Source organism: Cavia porcellus, unplaced genomic scaffold (genome assembly GCF_034190915.1).
Source record: "Cavia porcellus strain 051 isolate PalLab524CR breed Dunkin Hartley unplaced genomic scaffold, mCavPor4.1 scaffold_29, whole genome shotgun sequence".
Lineage (NCBI taxonomy): Eukaryota > Metazoa > Chordata > Mammalia > Rodentia > Caviidae > Cavia > Cavia porcellus.
The window spans coordinates 12,297,544-12,318,976 of NW_026947512.1; the positions used below are offsets into that span (position 1 = coordinate 12,297,544).

Sequence of the window (21,433 nt, forward strand, 5' to 3'; positions counted from 1 at the left end):
CTGGCCTCCTCTCTGCTTTGGCCACCACCTATTTCTCCCCTGGGGTTTCTCTTCTCTGCCTAGAGCTCTAGTTCAGACAAGACACAGGATTTTTCTCGTCCCCTTTCCTATTTATTTCCAGTCAATACAGTTTTTCTGATTATCTAGATTTTTGGATACATCTAGGAAAAGGAAGAAAGAGGAACAGAACAATGCACAAGGGGAAGTCACAACTTTTATGACATATCAGAAGTCGTCTTAACCTTCACAAGAATTTGAATAGAACTAGGCTTGATCTTTCTTAATTGTCTTCACTGTTCATCATTTCCAGCAAATTTTTGTACGCCACTTTAATCTCGTTTTGGCTCTCATTCTTTGGTTGTATACAGTGACTTCTTTCCCTATTTTCTTTTAGCACATTTAAAAACTGTGGGTGCTCAATACCCAACAAATATTCTTTTCTAGAGTGACAGCAGCAGAGATGGATTAGAACCTAACAAAATTCTGAGTTTCTTTTTTTAAAAAGGTTTGTTTCAGCCAAGGGGGAAAAAAAAACCCCTGGTGCAGCCAGAGTAGAACTCCAGACAATATTATAACAAGTGTAAAGGCTTATTAGAAACTGTGTGCCAGGAGTTTTACATTATCATCTCATTATCATCTCATTTACATCTCATTATCATCTGACAGCAACTCAGTTAGGTTAGGGTACTAGATATAGTCATTATTCTCTTTCCTTTATCCTTCCCCTTTTCATTTCTTTCTCCATTTTTCCCTTCTTCTCCTTTTCCTTTCCTTTCTCTGCTTAAACTACAGAAATTTATTGTCTCCTTATCCTGGGAAGGGAATTCTGAGAGCAAGGTGCCAGCACTGTTGGTTTTCCAGTCATGAAGATACCTTCTCTCTGTCTTCACATAGCTTTTCTCTGTGTGCCCAAGGGGAAAAGAGGGAGCCATTATACCCTCCTCTGCATGCATTAATGAGGAAACCAAGACTTTAAAAGTTAAGTTAATATTATGGTTCAAAAACTTTGCAAGTCAGGATGCAAACATCAGGCAACTTGTCTCCAGAATTCTGGTTCTTAACTTTCCATTATCTTCATAGACTTCAGAAAACAGAGACCCTACCCACATGGGTAGGCAAGAGGAACCAGAAGCAAGCCTGCTGAGGATGGGGCTGAATTTGGGGTGGGTGGGCCCTATATTTTCTGAAGGGAAGCACGACACTTTCATTCACCATTTCTACCTGTCTCCCCATGGTCTTGCTTTACCCTGCTTCCTCTCAAGACTTTTCATGCTAGTTTGAGTGATTTGAGTCCCATTTTACCTTTGCAAGTCACTTAAAAGACAGTATTTGGTAAGGTTCACCCTCTCTACCACCTCAACTGGCACTGAATTGTCATTGTGGCCCATTCTTGCCGAAGAAAAAAACCAAGGCAGTGAAGGGATGACATTACCAAAAGTACCCTCATGTTGCGTGTATTTTGGCATAACGGAGGAGGCTTCTACATCAGTGTGGGCTCGGGGAAGGAATTTTCCAGTCAGAGAAGCTAAATACTTCTCAATCTTGCTAATTTCAAACCAGTTCTTCCTCTGAGGTCAGGCTAGGGGAAATGCTGTTGAATACTGTGTACCTTTGGCTTCCCACTATCAAGATTTCTTCTGCCCGATTGTATCATGTGTGGTTATCTTTTTCACTGAAGCAGCCAACTTTCCCTGATTAAAGTTGGGACTTTTCCACTTTTGTCATTTCAAACCTTTTTGATGGGTTTTCATATATAGTCTCTTGCCTCTTATATTTCCTTTACTTTGGGTTTAAATAAAGGTTTCAATAAATATTTCTCATCCACCCACCCTGAGAGACAACCTCTCATAGACATTTAGGGTCTCATTCTGGTTCGCCACTGTAACGGTGAGAAATAAAACCAAGGCCACAAGCTAAGTCCAGCCGGAGGAAAAATACACCTTCTAGATGAATTCTTTAATTGGAGTGAATCGAGAATTGTAATGCTATTGCATTTCTCACTTTAGAGATGATCAACTATAATAATCACTAACATTTATTGATCATTTATTACATACTTATCACATATATTACATATCTCGTGCCATTCAACCACATGCAAACCCTGAACAAGAAAAACTCTAGCTTCAAGAGAAGAGAAATCAAGGCTTAGAGAAATCCAGTACCTTGTCAAAGGGTCATACATGATTAAATATGAAATAGTCCCAGGATCAGGATTCAGAATTTTTGACCTTAATACTGCTGACCTGAATGCTTGCTAAAGCAAGGAAAACATATGTAGGAGGAGTTAACCAAGTGACCTTGGCCAAGTTATGTAACCTTTATGTGCTTTAGTTTGCTCATCTATAAAGTGGGGGAAAATGACTCAGAATTACATGATGCATAAACCAGAAGCTGTGCAAAACAGAGCCCTTGATTTACAAACTGCCTGTCCCTTTCTGTCCTTAATTTTTCCTTAATGTCAGTTAATTGACATCACCTGACAGCTGCTCAGCCCAATGACTGGGAAGGTATCTTTGATTCCTTCATTTACCATACCTAGTCCACTAAACCTTGTTGCTTAACCTCCGAAGTATATCCTTAATCTCAGCATTGTCTCCATCTCTGTTGCCACACCCAGGAGGTCAAGGCACTTCAGCTCATCCCTGGACTATGGTGACATATTTCTAACTTGTCTCCCCACTCTAACTGCTGTCCCACTGTGGTCTGTTTGTCACACACAGGACAGAGTCAGCCAGCTTTCCACAGTACAAATCTGATATCACTTCTCTTTTTGAAACTGCTCTCTACTTGAGAACCTCCAGTGGCTTTCCGCACAATCCATGAGCCAGGAGCCCCATGCAGTCTCACCCTTGATTGTCTATCAATGCCATGCCTTTACACTCACTTGTCCTTCACCCCTGTTTTACTATGCTGGTCTCCTTCCTTCCTTCAAGCGTGCCAAGCCTCTTCGGGTTCTTAGACTTGTACTGCTGCCTAGCATGTACCTCCGTTAGCTCTTTACATTGCTGACCCGTGTGAATGCTGTGCTCACCTCTTCAGTGAGGCCTTTGATGACACATTCACCAAAGTGATGTTCTCCTTGTCACTCTCTACATCTTCTCCCTGCGAGTTTTTGGTGGGTGTGTATGTGTGTACACATGTGCATATGTATGTAGCATGCAACCACCATCTAAATATTTTAGCTCAGGGTATTGTAACAGCTAATACAGACAGGATAGCTTCACAACAAATGTTTATTTCTCATAGATTGGAGATTTGGAAGAACTAAATGAAGATCTTAGCAGATTTTGCAGATAGCATCTTGCTCTAACTTCCACTGGCTGGGAGATCATCTTTCTTACAAGGCACTAATCCCACTTGAGGGGCCCACCCTCATGATCTGATTACCTACCACAGGCTTCACTTTGAAACAGCATCATATTATGGATTAGGGCTTCAACATATGGCTTGGGGATGAAGGGAGGGGCACAATTTATTTTTTCCATAGTACTAAAATTTAACCTGTCTGTACACAAGTTTATTGTCTGTTTCTTCTAACAGTAACAAACCTAAGAGAGCAGATATTATATCATTTAGAAGGAACTAAATAAATAGTCTCTAAGAATAAACACATAAGCGAATAAAATTAACAAAATTCAAAGTCTGCATAGTAGCTATTTTATGTCTAAAAGAATAAGTCCTTTATTGTACCTGTTCTTCAAGATTTGCTAAGGGAAATAGTTTGAAATTTGGTGTCTTGTGCAGACAAAGAACTTTTATCTGGGTGTAAAACATAGCAGAAGAGATTCTAGTTATTTTTAAAAAATTAATTATTATTATTTTTTATTTATTCACCCTAAAAGAACTACATGTAAAAATTGCTGGCAAAGTGTCATTTTGAATCAAACCCTTTTGTTTGAGGAAGTTTGAACAGATGGTCTTTAAAGGTAAGTCATCACTCATTTCCTTGGGGAAACTCACATGTTGTGAAATTGGTCAAAAAGCAAATACTTCATATGAGGCTCTTGTAGATTTTACTCACGTCAGCAAAATTTCTGCGATGACTCCCCTTTCGCGGTGATAGAGCACTTTGCTTGGCAACGGGCCCGCCCCTTCCTCCTAGGGCAGGAGTGTGTCAGGTTCTTCTCTGTTGGCAGCAGTGGGAAGATGGCAGGCGATTAGAGAGTGAACACTGAACAATAACTCTGCACTTGCCCAGTTTAGTTTGTTGTCTGTTGTGTTTGGTATAGTTTCTAAGAGTGTAAATTTCTTGTGTCATTTGTTTCTTACATGCAAGCAGTAAAAAAGACAAACTTTCCTCCTTTTTCTAAGTAGTAGGTAAAAGATGAAAACGTTCTTGGAAATGGAAAATAACTGTTTTTCTTTCTAATCTTGCAGTAACCAAGCTTCACATTTTGCCCATCATGGAGGAGCTTGGATGTAATGTAAGTGTTGGAGGCAGCTAGGAAGGATCAAGGAGGTTTTCTGTTTATTTGTTTGTATGTTGGGGGAATTGTTTTTCCCTCATGTCTGGGCCAGAGATAGAAGACTGGGTCTTAGTCACTGTAAGGAATATGTAAGAGAAAAGGAGAAGCTGAATAAGGAGACATGGAAAATTTTTTCCCTAGTGGGCACCAAGTTGACCTTTCCACCACCACCTGGATACTGTGAGGAAGTGGGCAGTGACTTCTGAAATAGGATGTTGAGCTCTTGGCTGCTGACAGTAGTCATTTCTAGTAGCTGTGGAGGGAACCTAACCCACAGCCAACAGAAACAGGGAAATTATGTCATTCTGGAGTATCAAGGTGATGAGGTCGTGCAAGTTTCCTGAGATCTCAGGAAGGGCAGTGGTTGATAGAGGTGACAGTCATCAGCTTGGACTGATTTGCTGAGCAAATCCTGGGATGCTCAGAAATATCAGAGAACAACACTGAGAGATGTGATGAGATTGTGCCACTGCGTGTGTTAGGGACTACCTAACCCAGCACCACCCAGTACAAATAGTACGGTGTAATTTAGAATTTTGAGTGATTATAAAATGGAAAAAGAAAAAAAGTGAAATCAATTTTAATCATGTTTTATTTAGAACAATAGAGCCAAAATACCATCCCTTTAGTGTGTAGCACTAACCTAGTTATGTGTTTATGGTATTAAAGCAGCTCTCTGGAATAAAGTTCCCAATTGGTAGTTTTGTCAGTTTCCATAATGTAAACACAATTGTCAATTCAAGCTATAATAATGATGCTAATAATGACACCTAATGAAGATTGAATGCTAATATGTACCATGTTCTTTGTCTCTTTCTTGTATCTATATATCTATATATCTATATCTGTATCTATATATAATCTTCCTTTTTGTGGTGCTGAGAATTAAACTCAGGGTCTTTATACTGACATATCCTCAGCCATTTTCAGTTTTTTATTTTGAGAGAGTGTCTTGCAAAGTGACTAAATTATCCAGGCTGAGCTTGAACTTGGGATCTTCCTGCCTCAGCCTCCCAGAATTCTGGGATTAAAGGCCTGTGCCACCATGTCAGATTCAACCTTCTATAATAGAAAACTGAATGAGGACTGGGGGGTTAAGTAAATAAATTCATAACATGTCTAATGAGGCGTAGCAAAGCTTTGGTTTGCATAGGTGTATTATTCTGATTTTTGCAAGTGTCAAGGTGGGATTAAAGAAGGACAGGGATGCAGGGAGCTAGAAGACTAGAAGGAAAAAAGGATGAAAACTCTGCATTGAAGAAACTGGAAAAAACTAGAGCCCTACAATGCAATCTAACTTTGTTAGCCAGGGATTGATGCTGGGGGTAGGCAAGGCCACATGAAGAATATGAAGATGAAAGAGGCTTGGAGCCTCTCCCAGCAAGGAGAAAATTGTACATGTGTGCATAATGCTGCTGCAAGGGAGTTTGGACCTGGATCCTGGGAAATTCCTAGCAGGGAATCCTCTGGGAATTTGATGACTGTTGAGGCAGGAGGTTGAAGTTCCTTCCAGATTTAACCAAGATGAATTAAGAATTTTGAGCCAACACAGGAAGGATAAAAATAGCAACTGTAGAGAGTATGAATGATCATAGCAAAAAGTAAGAGGAAAGATAGGAGCAGTTTCTTACCTGTCTGAGGCCAATTTGCATAAGTGTGTGTGTGTGTGTGTGTGTGTGTGTGTATTTATGTATGTGTGTCTGTGTGATTTTGCAGAGAAAATATGCCTTCTATATTCCTTAGACGTCTAAGCATAGGTTAGGGAGGAGGATATGAATGAACAAATCATGTATATTGATGCTGAGTGAACAGATAGAGAATATTACCTTCAAGAAGCAGAAAGGAGGGGGAAAGGGAGAGAGGAGGAATGGAGAGAGAGAAGGAGAGATTATTGTTGTGTTACTCTCCATCCTGCCTTAGTCTCTGAGCATGAAATATACTTTGTGTGCCAGGGAAATATTTTGGCATTAATAAACCATTTTTCTCTGGCTACATTCTTTTATCCCCAGCCCTCATTTAGTTAGATGTGCATTATTTTGGAGGAAGGAAACAAAGTGCCAGCACAAAGCAAAGAAAAAGATTCTCTCTACTTTTGAGTCTGAAAAGCTCAGGCCCAAGGGGAAGCAGACAATGTTTGGTGCACAAGTGAAACGCTTACTTACTAGCTAGATGAAGGGGAAATCCCTTGGGCTGGAGAAAAGGGCATATTAAGATGAGTTTGGTACAGACATAAAGGTCCATTCCCGAGTAAGGAGAACCCTGTCTCTGCTGAAGCCTAGGATGAGAGATGCGATTTAGTCAAAACTCATGCATGGTTTAAGTTGTAAGATGTTCTAGAAGCTGGTTTCTAGTGGCTTGTCAGGGCTCTGCCCTTGGTCTTCTGAGTCTTCATCAACCCTCCTTAATGTTTTAGCTCAGTATTTTTCAAGTTTCGTAGAGACATAAATCTCCTGGGACCCTGCATTTCTACCGAGCTTCTGGATGAGCTGATGCTGCCAGGTTAGAGATGGTGCTTACTGCATTTACTGTGCATATATCATGTACATGGTAGTTACAGGGCAGAGGCTGACTCATGAGGACCTTGGGACACCACAGGACATACATTTTATGGTCCCACTTTCTAATGAATAAGCTAAGGTTGGCCAAGGTTCAGTGTTGCATCCAGTGATTATTGGCCCTGGAGAAAACTTTTAAGAAGTGGTCAATGCAGGGAATTAACACTGAAGAGCTGTTACAGGTTAAAACAGCAGTGACACCATATGTGCTTAGGGCCTGTCTGTCTGTCTAGCCATATTGGTTGGTATACTATGTAGATTATTTTACTCTAACTTCAAAATAGGAAGGGCATTGAAGAAAGAATTTCCTTACAAGGACTCTGAAGATGACATTACAAACTCCTGTTTTCATATTGTGGGTAAACTGAAGTCAGAAACAGGAGAAAGCTTGAGTTCTTTTGATACATTTTGAATAATTTCCAGATGTCACAGTTAATTCGGACTGCCACACGCGACATCACTGACTGTGTGATTACCAGAAAGTATTTTCTCAGTTCTAGAGAATGGACGTCTGAGGTTAGGATGTCAGCATGATTGAGTTCTGGTGGAGACTTTTTCCTGGCTTCAGATAGCCTCTTTCTTGCTGGGTCCTCATTCGGTGGTGGTGGTGACGAGTATGCAAACTCTCTGATGTCTCCTCTTATAAAGGAGCTAAATCCTTTGACTAAGGCCTCTGCCCTCATGACCTAATTGCTGCCCAAAGATTCCCATCTCCAAATACCATCACGTTGGAGGTTAAGTCTTCAACACATGAATGTAGTGGGCAGCATGCAAACAGTCCAGAGCACAAGCTATTGAGTAGTTTGGTAAAGCTAACCAGACAAACTCAGGTGATCTTGGTTAAAATCCCAGCACTTTTGTGGTTAAGTTACTCTGAGATTCTGGTTCCTTGTGTCAAGGATGTGGTTTGTAATAACCATGCAATGTTCCTGTGAGGATTGAATAAAAGAAGATTTTCTACCTTGGCACTTAGCACATATAAGATATATTTTCATTTGCTAAACTTGTTTTGGGAAAAGAATGGAATTGGTTGGAGAAGTTATTTTCTCTTATTGGATTAGCAGTGGTATGCAATTGGCTCGCTAATACCTGCTTGTATGTATTGATTGCTTACAGGGTGTCTATACCAAACAGAGACTTTATACTTTCATTTAAAAAGATCAGTACTGGGGCTGGGGATTTAGCTCAGCGGCATAAGTACCTGCCTTGCAAGCAGGCGGTCGTGAGTTCAATCCCCGGCACCGATTAAAAAAAAAAAAATCAGTACTATTACACATAGTTTAAGAACATGTTCCATAGTGAAAGAACCTGGATTCAGGTCTTAGCTCCGGTGTGTACTAACTGTGATGTTAGCCAAGTTAATTCACCTTTCTAAGGCTCGGTGTCTCTCAGCTGAGAAATGGAGAGGCAAGTAAAGTTCTTCTTGTAGAGCAGTTGTTAGGCGCTGAAGAGATGTTTCACACAGGACCAAAAAGCATAAACTAAGTCTCAGAGAGTGAATATTGTACTGCTTCGCGCCCTGTCTATTGTGATTATGGATACATCACCACCAGGGTTTCTTGGCCTTGAGACTACTGACATTTGGGATTAATAACAATTTGTTCTCTTTCTCTTTCTGTCTCTGTCCCTCTCTCAGTATTGGGTTATCTGTGATATATAGCAGATTCTTAGCCTCTATTTACTACATACTAGTTAAACATGCAGTTCAGGCATCCAAAAATATCTCTAGTTAATGAGAAATGATCCTTGACATCAAATCTACCTTCCACTGAGAACTACCAACATATACTAATTCTTACTATATCCAGTTAAATATATTTTGAATAGAGGGGAAGACTAGAGTCTAATTACTCATCTGAATTTAATTTTCCATTATTATTATTTAAAATAAATTACTTTCAAGATACATTGAAGGTTCTGTAGCTTGATGGTATGGGTGGCCCCATCCCATGAATGCACATAACTGTCTGTACTCATCTATGGCACACATTAAAATAGATGATGCTTATTGTTCATTATTATATGTCACAAAAAAGTTGATTTTTAAAAAAAGAACATTATCTAAATTTGTCTTTGTTTAAAAAAGTATTTTTATATATTCTTAGCATTGCATGCATATTTTAAATACACAATTTAAAAATGTAATTTTGTGAGTGTTGCAAACCTGTCAAAATACTTTATTTCCATCATAGTGGGTAGCACTTCATGGCATAGTTCCATACACAGAAAAATTTCAGTGGCTGTTTTGTGCCACTAAGTTTTAGAATTTATCATCAGGTCTTGAAATAACTGCCAGTGACCAGTTAAGCTATATTTAAAAGTAAGTACAAAACAATGTGAAGAATGAAAGGGAAAAAAAATCAGCACTGGAAGAAAAAAAGTTGCCAAGAGAGGAACTAATGATTCTGAAACCCAAATGAAATATCATTACTTGAGTTCACATTTGCATTTGAACTAAAGGTGTATATCCGGTTTCAATGAAAAGTACACATTTCGGGTTTACTAATCTTTCAAATCTAAGATCAAAGTCTAGCAACCAAGAGACTTTTGTATTTAATAGTGTCATTTTCAGTACTGTTTAGACTCTTATTCTTTTCTGGCCCTGTAAATAGTGCACTTCAGGTCTTCTGGAAGAAATGAAACTTAATTGGGCAAATTAATTGTTTCTAGAGAATATAATGCAGGATTTCTTTCTCAGAACCATGTAACACTGTGTGTGAGTCAGGAAGGGTAGATTGCGGTAGTTTTAAGTAGTATAAGAGAAAAAATAATAATGAAAGGGAAAGAAAGTACGCTAAAGGACAGAGCAACTAGAATAGGGGAAAGAAAAAAAGGAAGAAAGGAAAGGGTTATATGTATGTTGGTAAACACATAAATGTATGTACGAATATGTATGCTAGATAGATAACTATACTACTAATCTCTGTTAGGTCATCAAAAAGAACAGTTCATGCTGTCATTGTTTGATTGATCACTCTTGTACCTGGATTTTATAACCTGAGCAACTACTTTTTAAGGTGACAATATGCAATATGTTAATTAGTATTAATTCTCTACTTTTTTTTTGAAATTCTGTATCATTTCTATCCTTTTTTTGTTTTTCTTTTAAAATAAAAAAAGACAAAATAAAATTTAAAAAAAGCCAAAAAAACCCACTTTTGACACAGCAGTGAAAACAGAAACATTTAATCTATCTGCCCTGGGAGGGTGCCTATTATAGAAATTCCCATCAAAGAAATAACATGATGAATGAGACCTTCCTTCATTGGTCATCAAGAGAGATCCACAAATCTGGCTCTTGTGAAATCTACAGATACAGCTTCACAAGAGCCCGCTCCAAACCTGTTAAATCAGAATTTCTAGAGTGAAGGAACTAGGAAGATGAATGGTGTGAAGTTTTCAAAAGCTCACCTAGTGACTGTGATGGCCAGGTAGGCTTTGGAAGCCATGATACCATGACCTCTCTACTCAAAACCAGAGTTCCCTGACCAGTGTTCTTTCAGAGCCTTTGTTTAGTTGCTTCTCACAAGGAAGCCTCCGTGAGGAAGTATGTAGCAAGTAGGGTTTTGATGGTCAGAGATAAAGGGTACGAATTTCTGAGTCAGAGTGAGTGTCAGAAACTGAAGGAGATAAGTTTGGAAAGGAAACCTAGGGCTCTATTGTGGAGTTGCTAAAATGTTGAGCTAAAGAGTTCCAACTCCTTCCTCTATCTGATGGAACTCTGGACAGGATCATGATCTTACAGAGTGTAAGAAGTCTACCAGAGCAGGCTGCATTGGAGATGGGTGAGAATAAAACCTGAGAGAATGACAGAACTCGTAATTTAGATCAATGAGGAGTAATAGGGATTTGGGTCAGAAACAGGAAAATTGGCAAAGAGAAGGGACATGTGGGCAAGGATAATCCCATAAAATCTGGCTTATTGAGGCAAAAAAAAAAAAGTTAAACCTGATTCTGGAGTTCTGAGGTTCCCAAGTGGTAAAAACATTAACCAGGACAGTGACATAAACATCAACAGAAAGTTAACAAGGCAGAGGGAAAATCAAGTTTTTGACATTTAAAAATGTGTTTGTTTCTATCACCTGTCCCAGAGAGAGCTTTGATATGACTCCCCATTTATGCTCAGAAACAACCTCAGAATGTGTGATGAATGAAAAGCTGCAGCAAATATCATCTCTGCTCACGAAGATCCCTACTTTAGTTTACCATTTATTATCCCTCACTTAAAGAATTGCAAGCCCACGGGCAGATCTAGCTCATATTGCTGCTGTTGTGTAAACTAGAATAAGATGCCCTCTCTGGGTTTATGAATTAGAAAAACAGGCTTATCTGCATGGATGCAGCGCCTTTCTCAAGAGGAAACACAACATAGCTTTGTGAAAAGGTAAATCTCTGGCTGCTGGTTGGAGGAAGCCTCCCTTGCCAGAATAAAGGGCTGGCAAGCTGAATGCAGGGGCAGGTTCCCTTGGCTGACACAGAGCCCCAGTCAAAATGTCTCAGCTGGGTCACCTCAATCCCATCTTGTCATTTTCATGGCATTCCACTGGGATGATGTTTTCAAAACTGTAACCTTGTCATGTCCTGCTTCAAACTTTTCTGCATTTCCCCTACTCCTTTAGGATGCAGTCCCAAGTTTTGAGGGACAGCTTTTTGGGGCAGCCCTGCTCTCTCACCATCCTTCCCTCCTGCTGCAGTGCCCTGAATGCACAAGTAAGATGGGCCGAACTGCCCATCCTTGCCCCACTGCTCTTCCTCTCCCCAGGGCAACAGAAATCCTCTAATCTGCAAGATTAACCTGACTCATCTCAAGGAAGCTGTTCCTGCATCAGTTTTAGACGATGCTAATACTCGACCCTGTGACCCTTTCCTCTTGCAATGACACCTCAACCTCAGGATTTTCCAGGCTGTGGACATCTTGCCTTCTTGTCATGGAAACTGTGAATGTGCTTTGTGTGTGTCCTTTTCCCCAGCACCAGGATGCAGGTAGCTGCCTCAGGGTTGAATGAACAAGTGCAGGTGTGGTGCACATTTTGCCAATAAACAAATAAAAAGCCCAAACACTGAAAAACCAAAACAACAATAAAATCCCCCCAACTCTCAGAAAAAGCCCCATACATTTTCACTGCTTTCTGAGCATGAGGTATTCCACTCATTACTTAAGTTTTCCTCTCCTCATTTCATACATGAAATGACCATTAGTTAGGAGGCTGATGTTGTACGGAAAGGTAATTAACTAATTTTTCTTCCAAAGATTTTATTCCAAAGTTAGTTTGTTCTAGTTCATGAGAGGTGATTGAAAACTATGGTGAATATTTAAAAAATTGTGGAAAAAGTTATGATAGTAAAAGACAGTACCATTTATTCGCCTTGAAACATCTTCCTTAATCCAAACACACGTATCCTGTCATTCTTGCCACTTTCTGAGCAGTCCTGGAAACCTCCTGTTGTGGCTTTGTGAGGTATAATCAAAAACACAGTGAATGCATCTGCTGAGTGCCATCCACCAGAAAGGCAGGCTGGTCAAAGCATTATGGGGTGCCCTCACTCACCTGGTTCACTGGACCTGGCACCGTGTAACTTCTGGCTCTTCCCCAAAGTGAAAGTGACCGAGAAAGGCAAATGTTTTGAATCAGCTAAGAATATCAAGACAGTTATGACGACAGAGCAACTAAGACACTTACATAAGTGGGCCTCCAGAACTGCTTCAGAGAGTGGTAAGAACAGTGGAGCATTGTGCTCCAAGTAAAGAGATGAGGTTAAACGACTTTTACTGCAGTGAAGTCTTAGAAATTTAAACACACGCCATGTCCCTTTTATCACACCTCATATGTGTTTTTATGAAATGCACTTACATGCCGTCAGTACTATCTCTGATGGTGGTGCCTGAGACTGAAGTGCCATCAGCGATATACTGATGCTGTCACTGGTGTTGTTCCACTGCTAGAACAGCCCAGTGATGAAGTCTGAGCTGCTCATACAGTCTCTCAAAAGGTCTCACTTGGAACTTCCCGTGTGTGTGGTCTGCGTATATTCTCTCCACACAAAAAAGTGAAAAAGCTGAGATAATGTGGTCAATAGAAAAGAAACAATTTGGTATCTGTTGTACTTCAACAGAAGTTACACTAGGCAAAAGGCTGAGCGAAGGAAATAAGAAGCATGCCGTTGAGCAGGGCATGGTGGTGCGTGCCTGTAATCACAGCACTCCGGGAGGTTGAGGCAGGAAATTCACAAGTTCAAGACCAACCTGAGCCGTTTAGCTATATAAAGAGATCATATTTCGAAATCAAAAATAAATGGAAAGGACCAGGAATGTAGCTCAGTGAAAAGGCCCGACAGTCAGTCCCCAGCATCCCCTACTTAGCCCAAAAGGTGTGCCACAGATGTGGAGGCCTGAATGTTGGTTTTCTCAGGACAACACAGAACTGAAATTCATTCTTCTGTCCAGTTCTTATTGTCTACAAAGAAAAACAGTATTTGTCAATTTTTCTTTGCAGAAGTCATGATGTTGACAGAAAGTAGGAATGCTCTGCAGAGTGTAAGTTTGTGTCCTTCAGATGTTTATCTTTCTTATCTTGTTAGTAGTCATTATAAAATATTTTCTAAGACTTTCAGCGTGAATAGTTTTAACATCTCCTTTTCTGCTTGTCTCTATTTTCTGTTTTTAGACTTTTTTTGGCTTTTGCTTCTTTTAGTCATTTTTGAAAATAGCTGAGTAAATAGTTACTGATTCTGTTGCTTATTTATGACTGTTAAGCATTACATTAAAATTTGGCTTCATACACTGGCTTTTCTTTCAGCTTTTGACTTCATTTTAAGTGTTTTGTACATATTGTGCTCAGAGGAATAAATATTACAGAGCTGCTTAGGTGAAACTAGATCTCTAGTTTTGGCTTTATGTCTCTAATAAAGTTAATTTAGTTACCATATCTTTTGATAAAAACTTTACCTTCTGAAGACTACCATGTAGTCTAAATGCAATATACAATTGTAACCAAGTTATTAATCTAATTTAATTTGACTAATACTGCAACAAGTTAATTTCCATTTACTACAAACTGTTCCTTTTTGAACTATGTTTTGTACCATTTTTCCTGAAACAAAGTCATATCAAACATCTCATATTATTGATATCTAAAATATTCCTCTTTCCCTTCTTTCCATAAATATCTGTGAAGAGCTCTGTGGGGATTACTCTGTTTTAAACAGAACGTTTAAACATTTCTATGCTGTGCAATACAACACTAATGTGCTCAGTAAATATTTGGCAATTTGGCTGGATGCAGTAAATCAAACCTGTAATTCCAGCTGCTCAGGAGACTGAGACAGGGGGATTGCAAGTTTGAACCCAGCCTGGGCAACCTAATGAGATCCTAATCTCAAGATCAAAATGTAAAGGGATGAAGCTCAGTGGTAGAATGATTGCCTTTCATGGGCAATAATTATAAATGTTAAGTTCAAATTGATAATTCATTGGTAATTCATTTCCAGTATTAGATCCAGTCCTGGAAATGAATTGCCAATTTGAACTTGGCATTATAATTTTATCATTTATTTTGCTTCATTATTTATTTCTGTGATGACAGGGAAATAGTTTCTTGATAGAATATTTTTACTTTCCAAATTTTGAGTCTGGTTGATATCTGAAAGAAAAGAACAATCTTCAAGGGTAATTCAAATCTATGTGAAAATTTTGCATGTGGAAAACTATAAAGTGGCCAGAAGAAGGAAAACAAGAATTATCTTCCTCACAGAAAGGATATAAGTGTTACTGAGTTTTCCTAAGAGGATATAATAAAAAGATGGTAATTTTGTTTGACACAGCATCTGATACATAGAGGATGCTCCATAAATATTACTTTATTGTAATGTAATGGGCAATAGAGCTAGAGGATCACTCTGTCTGTTTCCACATAATCCATCATCCTATTCTCTTCTTTTGTGTTTTTCATTTTAAGAACAATCTGTGGGAGATCTATTTCTAAATATGTAAAATGGGCTCAGAACTTAGTTACATAACATGGTAGAGACTCTGGGACAGCATTTCCCTTAAATCTCTTGTGTGATGTGAAATACTTCGAGGAAGGGATATGTGAGCTCCTACATCAACGGATGATGATCTTTATCTTTATCAAGGGACCCACAAGTTGGTTACTGGTGTAATGAGAAATTAAGAAAATAGCACACTTGTATGACTGTCACTTCACAGTCACTCAAATCAGAACTGGAATGCCACAAAAACAACTCCCTGTTAGCCCAGAGGGGAAAAAAAAAAGAAAGAAAGTAAAGGGGAAATTCAGATTAGTCACAAAGAAGTTCCCCCGCCTGCCTGCAGAAGTTGCAGAGTTAAAACTGAGAGAGTCCTCTCTGCTCTTTCAATCGCCTTTTGTCTCAGGTTCTGGGACCTTTGTCTTCTGATTGAGAGGCTTTGCTTTGGCCCCATCACCTCCTCTGTGGGGAAGACATCAGGCTTTCCCCAAGTTCCTCTTTGCCACAGCTGCATCTTTCCTGCGCCTAGATTATGAAAATGGAAGGGGTTCAACCCCTGGACGAGAATGTAGGAAGCGCACCCAGGCCAAGATTCCAGTGGAACAAGTTGTTGCTGGCGGCCTCTGCGATTCAGGGGTTGGGACTGCTCCTGTGCCTCACCTACATCTGCCTGCACTTCTCTGCCCCCCAGGTAAGATGCATCTCAGTACTTTTTTCCTCCTGCTCATGTGGATGGCAACCGTAACAGCTGCAGTCATTTGGATATGATCCAGTGTCAAAACTGCTGAGTCTCCCTCACCGCCTCAAGTGATTGTTAGTGTGGTCAGACACCCTTCTGTCTCTCCGTCCTTTTCTTTTTTTTTTGCTGCAGTGGTGGTTCCAAGGCACAGGAAAGGCAGGGCAGAGGCAACTGCTTGTAGATTTTTTTCTTCTTGCTTTGCAATGAAAGAATCCTGCTGTTCTTAATTAGCTGTCACTTGGAAGTTTTGAAACACTGCTATACAAGTTTGATCTAAAAAGGAAATAAGAGAACACTTTGCTATCACACTCATAAACTCCATAGATGCTTCCAGAGGTGTGCTTTGAAAACTGCTAAATGTTACACAGCTAACCTTGCATTTTAAGGGCAGTAATGTGTGTGTGCCTATATGCCCACACATTCAACCCGGTAACTTAATCAGAAGCTATTTCTCACAGTCTGTCTCTATGAATCACAATTTAAAGGTATCTTTTTGTATAATCCCATTATGTGGTATAATGAGTGAGTGTATCTCTAGTGTTTTCTACACTTAAAACAACCTTTCCATTTTGCATCTCTTTATTTTCATCCTATGTTTCCTGCTTTTTACATTCTTTTTTCTTTCTTTCTTATTTACTGATCCAGCTATACAAATGTCAGGAGGTCTTTAAGAATGCTGTTTACTGTGGCAGTGCCACCGAAATGAAATGAATCTATAGTCTTTCCAGGTTCCTTTATTGGGGCTGCTCTAATAATTTATGTTCCCCTGGCTGACTGCTTTGGGTTAGAAATATTTTTCTCTGGTGAGTAGTAGAAAATAGAGACTTTGATTTTGGATGGCCATGACATAGAAGTTAAACCAGGATAAGATGAGGAGTCCTAGTAAATGTCTGGGCTTGTCTTTATCTACAGGAAGTGGGGTTTTTCTGTACATAGGCTGGTGGGAGTGTGTGTGGTTATGATCACTGAACCACAGCAAGTGCATGTGTTCCCAAATTCCAGACATGTAGCTGGTGTGGTGCAGCTAGTTAGGACTAGTTAGGCAGACTAGTTAGGACAGCAACATACCTGTCCTGTCCTCAGTGACACGTGCATTTTCTTCTCTGTGCAGAATCCTTTGGGTGCAATTAAAGTGGGTGCTACCGGGAGAGAGTGTAGGGGAAGAGTAATGTCTCCTTGGCAGCATGCCCAAGATGCAGAACGGAATTAGGCTTCTCTGAGAAGAAAGCAAACAAAGCACCCAAAAATAGAACAGCTGAGTGAACTCACCAGGTTTGTGAGCCCGGAGAGTACATTTCAAATGACCCTGGTGCTGGGTGTTTCTTTACCCATGGGATGATAAAGACAGGACACATGCTCCAGTCAAGGCTAGCCAGGTGTGCACGGGCTCTCTGGAGAGGAGAGAGCAAAAAGTGGAGAACCAGCTGGTGACTGGGACCACCTTGGACCATCAGTACCTTGGAGATGGAGAAGAAGCAGGCTTCTTTCTGCAAGTCACCCAACACCTCTGCAACAGAGCTGGGAAGCAAAGCTGACAACTGATTTCCAGCACACTAGTAATTCATGGTCAGCTGATCTCTGGGAGAGAATTAGCTTTCGGTAGTTACGCTGCAGAAGTAGAAGCAAGACCATATACAGTATGTTTGAGCTGCTTGCTCATGAAACAGATGCCTGCTTACTCTGGGTACAAAAAATTTGCGGTGGGGAGGCTCAGATATTTGAATTTCTTCACTTGACAGTAACTTTAATTTTTTTCTTATCTGCAGCTAGATCGTTTTAACTAGTGTAATTTCTGATATTGTTACTAGACCCAGGCAGAAAAATGGGATCCTACACTTATTCTCATGAACTTTATTATAGGAAGGAGAATTTAGACAGTGTATGTTTTACCTGGAACATCATGAAATAGTTTTGGTGGCAGCAATGTGTGTGACAGTGTGTGTGTGTGTGTGTGTGTGTGTGTAGAGATAGGGACGGGGGTTGAAATACTAGATTTGGAATTTTGATTGAGGGATGGGGAGGTGGTAGCAGTGGTCCAATCAAACCTTGACTTCTGTGATTCATTTACATCAGTGATATGCATGGAGACAGGAGGAGCTGAAGTGCTCACTGTTCATCCAGTTCAACTCAATCTTTTCTGTCACAGGAGAAAGGTACTTTGAAAATAACGATGCTTTTCCTCTTATTTCTTAAATTTAATTTTAACCTTAGAAATGAATTGCCCATATGAATGACTGTAAAAATACAGATACAGTTTCTAAGCTCTGTGTTTAGCAATTTCTCTCTCCAATCAAGTTCATTAGTAACTTCTCTTTCCTCATTGCTGGGTTAAATTTTGTGTACATACATGGTGTTCTTGTTTTTGAGTTGCCAGTAAAAAATGTCTTACTAGCCTTGCCTGTAATTCACTTTCCTTTTGGGGCCTTGATTTTCTATTTTTTTTTATCTGCCACATGAGGCAGTCAGGCTAGACTATTCATAAGGTCTCTTCCAGCTCAAAATTCTATGAATATGTTGTTTACATAGTCATCGAAGAAGTATGAATGTTTGAGAAATAGAAAATGTGAGTTAATGAATTTTTGTGTCTATACTTACAGATTTTTTGGCTCTTACAAAGGGTCTAGAGGAAACCAAATTTGCCCATAAATACTTTTCTATACTCAGTTTACATTCCTTGTACTTATCTAACAACCTGTTCTGAGCTAGCAAAATACATTGTTTTTCAAAGGAAAAGAAATGGATGCCCTAGAAGAATATCCAAAACATGTGTATAAAATTGAATTTTTTTCTTACTAAAACCATTTGACACTGGATACTCTACTGGGGCTGCTGTTGGAAATGTTAGGCTGTTGGTCTTACTGGAGGAAATTTAGCTGGGCAACCATGCAGAAAAACCAACCAACCGACAAACAAAACAAAACACCAAAAACTGGCCTATAAAGTGAGAAGCTTTTGTAAATTATATTTGCACATCCTAGGGTAGTTGAAGACTGCTTCTTCCCCTACGCTGCCCTCTCCTCCCTTCCTCTTCCCTGTTCTGCTTTCCGTTTCCCTTCCCCTTCTCTCCTTCCTTCTATTCCCATGTCTCTATCTATCTCTGTCCTCTGTTCTCTCTCTCTCTCTCTCTCTCTCTCTCTCTCTCTCTCTCTCTCTCTCTCTCTCCTTCTTCTCTCCCTCCTTTATCAGGGTCCTTTTTAGGTATAAGGACTTTAATAATAATTCCTTAACTAATTCTACTGTCAAAGATTTACATTCTTAGCACGCATTTCTGCTGGGAAAACAGAAGCATACTTGTAAGTAAGAACACTTGTAAGAAGTGTTACTTGTAAGTCAGCCAATTCAGTGTAAATGAGAGTCAGAATTAGAGAAAGCAGTTTCTTGATGAAGTTTAAAGCTAGAGCTTCAACTTTTTGATGTATCAATGAAGACGAGAAAGGAATTCGTTTCAAAAATTTGTCTCAGGTTAGCTCAATTTAAATGTCTGAGTGTAACCCAACTTTTTTAAAAATCAGATTTTATTGGTACATTTTAGATATACATAATGATCACATTCTTCATAGAGAATTTTTACCTGTATATGATATAACTCGATTTCTTCCTCATTTCTCTACACTCCCAACTTTTTCTTAGAAAGTCTTTTTCAATGAAAGATTTGCAAATAAAATAATTTTGAAGGCAAATGGAGTTTACTTTCTATAAGCACCTGTTTGAGAATTAAAAAGGAATACTTGGAGTGTTGATCTGATTCATTACGAAGTATTCTGAGGTGCTTAAGGAAGGTACTAATGAAAAGGTATGATCATTGGATTTTTGAGGTGTCAGACATAGTCTGTTTACAATAAAGAAAAAGAAACCCAGAGAAGATGGGTAAATTGCTCATGATCAGCTACCTATTTAATTTATCAGAAATTCCTAACTCCTGTGTTAGGGCTTTTCCTACTACTGCCAATCAAAGCATCATTACTGGCATTCTTTCCACTGAGTGTCTACTTGTAGAGGGGTATTGTCTGAGGCTGAAGACACACAGATTGCACTGGAGGTTTGTAAACTCTTTAAACCAATAGTCAAATGCAAGATGAGGCAAAAGGGCAACAAATAGAAACATGCTCAAGGACAATGGGAAGAGTAGAAAAGGAGCTGGAACTGCCTAAATTTTCTGTGGGGTTAGGCAAACCCAGGGCAGAGGTAATCCTCAGCTCATGTTGGAAAGAACAGTGGAAATTCTTTATAGGGCCTGTGGAAATGAGGATGGGTAGGGAGGAAGGAGAAGGCTTTCTGTGCAGGTATAGCAAGTGGTTCAGAATGGCTGGAGTCCCACGTACATGGGGAAAAGCAGCAGAAGAGGAGGTTGAAGATCTAGGCGAGGTGGAGAGCAGAGGATGTTGGGAATCATGCTAAGGGGGGGATATGCTTCATTCCATTCTGTGACAAAGAAAATACAGGAACATTTATCAGAACTGTTACTTCTCCAAATTTTGCTCCTGTGGTTTCCATACTGTATTAGCAAATATAGAAATTCAGTCTAATTGCACTTGGCACTAGGGGGCACCACAGTAAAACTAACCATCCTCATATCTTGATCCATTATCTACCTCCTTTTCTGAAGGGCTAAGCTATAAACATCTTCTTGAGGAGACTAATATGCTTCACTATTTACATCATGATACTTTCTAAATGAAAAAATTAGGTACATATATGTTCTGATCCGAATACACAGAAAAGGACAGAATAATTTGGATGGAGATTATGCTGGAGAATGTCATACATATAAAAATTGGCAAGTGAGCAGAAAGGCACTTGGTTGAAGGGATCTAATCTTCCTTCCTAGTCATCATCTATGACCTCAGCCTCTAGCTACTAGAGTACTAAGTATTAAGTACTTACTAGTACTAGTAAAGTACTTTACTAGTACTAAGAAGACCCAGCCTTGGTGCAAGACTGGCCACTTTGTATCTCTCTCTCTCTCTCTCTCTCTCTCTCTCTCTCTCTCTCTCTCTCTCTCTCTCTCTTCTTTCTTCTCTTCCCTCTTTCTTTTCTGGGGATTGAACTAGAAACTTTGTACTCATTTACATTCTCATTCCTTTACTTTGGGATGGGGTCTTGCTAAGCCACTGAGCTGCCTAGGCTGGCTCAAACTCGTGATCCTCCTGCTTCATCCTCCTGGAGTGCTGAGATTATAGACATGAGCCACAGAGCCAGGCTCCAATTCTGTTTCTTTTAATAACAATTGCTTTGTGACTTCCACTCTTGGAGATTCTGAAGTCCTCATTTCAGGAATTTTCCATTCACAGAAAATGAACATTAGTCCCTTGGAGTCTTATGAATTAGATGAGCCACACACAATGTTCCCATTAGTATTTAACCAACACAAAGAAAACAATGAGCTGTGAAATAGAGAGATTACTTCTCTGAAGCCACAGATGAAATACATGGTAGAGTTTGGTTGGCCCTAAATTCTCCATCATCCTACTCATTGCATATTTCATTTATAATTACCCCTGACAACTACATCTTTTCAAATAAAGAGATTGAAACACTTTCATATGCAAAAACACAAAACATTTCAGATTTTGAGGATTCATCAGGTGTAACAAACAGTACCTTGGACCAGAAACACAGGACTTCTGGTTCATTCAAAGCTTTTAGCTTCATGATCATGAGTAAATTCCCTGAGCATCAATTTA

The 21,433-nt window shown here is 39.5% G+C and overlaps 1 protein-coding gene across 2 annotated transcripts in view; it reads left to right on the plus strand.

The window, feature by feature from the left end:
• Tnfsf4 (TNF superfamily member 4) overlaps positions 1-21,433 on the plus strand; it is a 55,734-nt gene that overhangs the window by 20,988 nt on the left and 13,313 nt on the right. The window contains exon 1 of one of the 2 annotated variants that reach the window (XM_023567230.2): positions 15,423-15,701. The exons of the other annotated variant lie outside the window; for it this stretch is intronic. Coding sequence (XP_023422998.1) covers positions 15,543-15,701 — 159 coding nt within the window. The 5' untranslated portion in view covers positions 15,423-15,542. Of the gene's footprint in view, positions 1-15,422; positions 15,702-21,433 lie in introns of those variants that run through there. 2 annotated transcript variants of the gene reach the window in all.